Consider the following 5,654-nt stretch of genomic DNA (forward strand, 5'->3'; position numbering starts at 1 on the left):
TTTTGACTGGTAGTGTATATCTGCTGAAAATGAATGTTCAAAGATGAACTTTTAGACATGCTAACATTTAGATGGCATATCATATCCATACAATAATGCCAAGTTCAACTTTAATGCACATTTTACAAATAACAGTGAATTTTCAGTTGGCGATGAATAAAAACAACAGCATGCAGTTGGATTTACCGAGATCTACAGATGCATGCGTATGATAAGTGATGCAGTTCAAACCCAAGAGACAAATAAAAACCACATGTTCCTCTGGGTTGACCTATTTGTTTCCTAAAGGCTCAGGAACTTTCTTAATGTGAATGTCAAACTTATAATATTGTTTATAGAGTAAAGTGAGAACATTTCTCAACCAGCTACTTACAGTGTGTGCAAAATTACTGTATGCTTCCCAGAATAAGAAAAAAAAAAACCATACCAGCTTCATATTTTAACTACAATCATGGAAAAGATTGTTTTCAAGAGGAACAGAAGTCCCTCTTTTCTCTTCTGCGTTCTCTCCCTCTCTGGCTCTTCACACATCTGGGAGGTAATCCGGCTGACCGTGTCTGTCCAGCGCTGCTGGTCTTATGATGTGTTTGCGCTGTTTTAGGAAGCTTTCGTACGCTGGACTGTGGCTTTAACTCTGTTGGATACTTTCAGAAGAAGCGGAGGTATGAATTTATACTTTTATACTTCGCATACATGTTGTTTCCCTCACGATCCATTCAGTTTTCCCAGAGCATGTGAACTGATTCCAGTTGTTTTTGATGTTAAACAGGTGTGTTAGAGGTTATCTAGACTCATGTGTTTTTCATAGTACCATATGTTTTAGTAGCTGACCTGAGGATGATGTTCTTGAGTTACAGTCAGTGTTACATAACAGTGAACTTTATGGAAAACGTGAACAGATGGTCTGTTTAGAACATTTTATGCATCAATATTAGACTTTTATTGTTTGGCAAAGAATTTGAGCATTAAATATGCTCTAAACGTTTATTAAAAAGCTTCCTTTTGTATTCTTTTTAAACTTTTCTTAACAAATTGATAATAGTTTGAGTGATTTTGAGAACGTCTTAGGTGTCTCTTTTGCTTGATCATGTTGTCCAGCATGATTTGAGATGTTCAAAAGAGCTTCAGGGTCATCTTTATGATCAATTATTTGTTATTCACAATCCTAAAAATAAAGGGTGATGGTTCCCCCAAGAACCTTTTAGTGAAAAAATAAATGTTTGTACGAAGAACATTTAAAAAATCTAAAGAACTTTTGGTAACACTTTATTTTTTGGTGTCCTTGTTACTCATGTTACATGTACTTACTATTATAATAACAATAAATGAAGCATAATTACATGCAAGTAACCCTAAACCAAACGCTAATCCTAACCCTAATCATATAGTAAGTACATGTAGTTAATTAATATTACTCAATACTTAAATCTATAATTGCACTGTAAAAAGGACACCTTAAAATAAAGTGTAACCTAACTTTTTTCCACTATAAAGAACTTTTTGTGAAATGTAAAGATTCTATGGATGTTAAAGGTTCTTTATGGAGTGCGTTTTACAGCACCATATTTCCTTGTTTTAATTTATTATGATCTCTTTTGGACCTCACTGTATATAAACTGCCTCCTATGCATGTGATGAGTCACTGAAATTGATATTTCAGTATGCTAAATATGATTGTGCCAAGTAGAACATGTTCCTGGGTCAACATCCTTGTTGTTACTGGAATAACATTCCTGTCAGATTTTAAGGTCCAGTTCGACCGATGTTCACATCAAGCTATCGTTTCCCTTGGTTTTAGTTAATGGTTGCGGTTTGGTACTACAGTTACAACTATGCTGTTTGACTAAGATGTTGTAAACAAATGATGGTCATGAGGGGTTTAGAGCAGTGTTGCTATTGTTATATAAACCTGAAACATTGAAATAATTTTTATGAACAAACTTTATGTTGGCTAGAGAAAGCCATAGATAGATAGATAGATTTTTTTTCAGAATTTTAATTGCCATTTTTAAGAAAACTGTAAGACTGATCAGTTACAAAAGATAATAATACTAAAATAACACCGGAGCTGCTGTAAGAATATTCTTTCCTCACTGGTTATTAGACTGAGATTTTTCGTGGGTTTTTCCCCAAGCGCCCACTTCAGTCGAGCTCTTCCAGCTCTCGCGGCGACCTGAACCGTGTTTATGTTAGACACCTGTTTGTGATTGTTGGAACTCATTCCAGAATTTTTTCCCAATTCATTTTCCTTCCAATTTCTTAGTAGGACTTTGGGAAACTGGGCTTCAAGCGTGGAATGCTGGGGTTTGTATGAACACGTTGGAGAAAATTGTGTTTTCACGTGCTGGATGAACCCAGAGCTGTGGTGAATAAACCACATTATCATATGGAGCGCAACAGTAATTGCTGTTGTATATGGCTGTTCGCTAATGTCCAGATATAATCACACAATGAAACTGTCCTGTATCAACCCAATTTAAAATGTAGATATACAAACAAATACTCTTCTCTGAGAAATTAAAGGGGTCATATGATGTTGCTAAAAAGAACATTATTTTGTGCCTTCAGGCCATCCAAGATGCAGTTTGTTTCTTCAGGGGGATTGGATTTAGAGAAATTTATGCTTGCATCACTTGCTCACCAATGGATCCTCTGCAGTGAATGGGTGCCGTCAGAAAACAGCTGATAAAAAGATCACAACAATCCACACCACTCCAGTCCATCAGTTAATGTCTTGTGAAGAGAAAAGCTGCATGTTTATAAGAAAACAAAAATCATTATTAATGTGTTTTAACGTTAAACTGTCACTTCTGGCCAACATATGGCAAACAAACCTGGAAAATTATATTGCTCAGAAGGTGCAGAGAGTACATTTTTGACTGAAAATAAGAATATAAACATATAAATTGAATTCTGATTTGTTCTTGGATATATCTGATGTAAAATATTCATATAGAGAACTCTGACTTTGCAGATTTTACTTTCTTCGCACATTTTGAGATGTTATTTGTGTTTTTTCCTTTCGTTTTGGAAAACGTTTGTCCTTTTATTCCTTATTTTTTTAGCATATAAATACTCTTACAGAAAAGTCACTTAGTGAATCCAGAAAGCATCAATTCTTTTGAATCACAGGTCACAAGTGTCTAGCTGGATCTGTAAAAACCATTCAGAGTGGGGCGAGGGTTTTCAGATCTGGTTTGGCCCGAGGGAAAGCACTGAGGCCCGGAAGCGATGGGTCAGCGGCGCGGCCTGCTGGAGCTGCTGTGTTTGGTTCTGCTGGGCTGGACTCTGGTTCGAGGTCAGGCGGAAACAACAGACCTAAAGCTGGATGAGGAGGATGGAGAGGCGGAGGACCCACCCGGAACAGTGAAAAATGTGGAGCTGCAGATATCTTGTCCGGAGAAATGCAGCTGCAGCGAGGAGGGAGCGGTGGACTGTAATGGAGTCAGTCTCACTGAATTCCCACAGGATTTATCCGAACAGACCCGTCAGCTGTCCCTGCAGGTGTGTGGGTTTGTTTGCAGATTCTGATTGCTTCCCCATGCACACTTTTCCTGAATATTTTGCTTCTTGTTTATTTGGTGATCAAATCTGACAGAGATCATCAACTGAGCCGTAAGCATCTGAAATGCTTGGGATGTTAGAGTTGGGAGGTCTGCTCCTCTTCAACTGATTAATTTATTCATAAATCAAAAATGTCACTCATTTAAAAACAAATTTTAAAATGATTTTTTTTATGTTTTTCAAAGGTCTCTTATGCTCAGCATGGCTGTATTTATTTGAACAAAAATACAGTAAAAACTGTAATATTGTGAAATACTATTGCAATTCAAAATAACTTTTTTTCTATTTGAATACATTTTAAAATGTAATTTATTCTTGTGGTACAAAGCTGAATTTTCAGCATCATTACTCCAGTCTTCGGTGTCACATGATCCTTCAGAAATATGCTGATTTGCTGCTTAAGAAACGTTTCTGATTATTATATTATCAAGGAGCAACATTGATTTGAATGAAATAGAATAGAAAACTTTTTTTACATTATAAATGTCTGTTCAATCTCTTGCTAAATAAATAAATAAATAATAATTTTGTTTGGATATTTTAAAATCAAAAACTGTTATTTTAAATTGTAATTATATTTGACAGTATTACTGTTTTTACTGTATTTTTTTTCTTTTCTTTTTTTCAAAAAATTGCACCCTTGGTGAGCAGAGGAGACATCTTTCAAAAACATTTAAAAAATTGAAATAATTCCAAACTTTTGACTCGTAGTATATATATATATATGTGTGTGTGTGTGTGTGTGTGTGTGTGTGTAAATATATACATTTAAAAACTAATTAATATATTTTTCCAACACATTAAAGGGATAGATCACCTAAAAATGCCCCTCATGTTATTTCCAACCTGTATGCTTGCTTTGTTTTAAGAAATACAAATGAAGACAGACTGCAGAATGTCAAGATTATTTTTCATTCCAAGGCTGTTGAATTTCAAAAAAGACAATAAAATGCACAATAACAGTTCATACGACTGGTGCACTATATTTCAGTTCTTCAGATGCCATATGATAGCTTTTGTGATAAACAGATGAAAATCATATCAGTGTTCACTGAGAAAATATGATGGGTGCTTGTATTGTAGGCCTTTCAATTTAGTGGTTTAATTTAGGGTGATTAATAATAAACACACTAATTATCATACTTTGTGATGTTTTATCATTTATAAGTTGCTTTGTATAAAAAGGTCTGCTTAGTTAAAAATTTACATGTAATTAAAAACAAACTTTATGTAATTAATCACAAAAATTCTGTATTAAGGGATCCTTCTGCTGTTTTAGCAATTTAAACTTCAACTCAATCAAACGCTTTTGTAATTTACATAATTAATTTAAAAAATAATTGACAGTCTGATAACTGATAATGATGCACTAGTTTGAATATGGAAATGCAATTAAGATTGGAAAGCAGACTCAATTATTTTATAGCTCCAGAAGACTTGATGAACAACTTTTATGGTGCTTTTTTGTCCTTTTGGAACTTGAAAGCATCCATTCCCATTCATGTAACTTTTATTATTGTATAGAAAACAGCAGACGGGACGTTCTGCTAAACTTCTCCATTTGTGTTTCACAGAAGAAAGAAAGTTGTAAGGGTTTGGAACAACATGAAGGTGAGTAAATGATGACGGACTATCTCTTCAACCCTTTAGCCTGACATATGATATAATAATCCGAAAAATTTAATTTATTGCAATGGAACAGTTTATCAAATCTTTAGACAAAATATCTGAAAGAAAAGTTTGCATATGTGTTTTTTTTTTGAGTATCATTTGATCCATCATGCTTTTATGTCTCATAATATAGTGAGAATATGGAGGGGGGAAAAAAGTATTCAGAGCAAAAATACCCAATTTGGTGCAGATACTGATATTTACACACTCTAAAAAATGCTGGGTTAAATACAACCCAGTGCTGGGTAAAATAGGGACAAGTAAGATGAAATTCTGATAGCTTGTGATGTAAATCAATGAGATATATCAGTATAGCAGATATTTACATAAAATGACAAATATCAGTTGTCACATACCTGCCAATAATATGTCTTACACTCTAAAAAATGCTGGGTTAAATATAACCCAGCGCTGGGTTA

General features: G+C 34.4%; 1 protein-coding gene across 5 annotated transcripts in view; it reads left to right on the forward strand.

Moving 5' to 3' along the window:
- The first annotated feature begins 523 nt into the window (after positions 1 to 523).
- LOC107692805 (podocan-like) overlaps positions 524 to 5,654 on the forward strand; it is a 22,176-nt gene continuing 17,045 nt past the window's right edge. The window contains exons 1-2 of one of the 5 annotated variants that reach the window (XM_016492001.1): positions 524 to 662; positions 3,133 to 3,504. In XM_016492001.1, the coding sequence (XP_016347487.1) occupies positions 3,232 to 3,504 (273 nt within the window). In that variant the 5' untranslated portion in view covers positions 524 to 662; positions 3,133 to 3,231. Of the gene's footprint in view, positions 663 to 2,978; positions 3,505 to 5,138; positions 5,176 to 5,654 lie in introns of those variants that run through there. The other 4 variants (XM_016492005.1, XM_016492006.1, XM_016492007.1 and 1 more) reach the window with 4 other exon arrangements.

This window comes from Sinocyclocheilus anshuiensis, unplaced genomic scaffold (assembly GCF_001515605.1).
Source record: "Sinocyclocheilus anshuiensis isolate Anshui unplaced genomic scaffold, SAMN03320099.WGS_v1.1 scaffold871, whole genome shotgun sequence".
NCBI lineage: Eukaryota > Metazoa > Chordata > Actinopteri > Cypriniformes > Cyprinidae > Sinocyclocheilus > Sinocyclocheilus anshuiensis.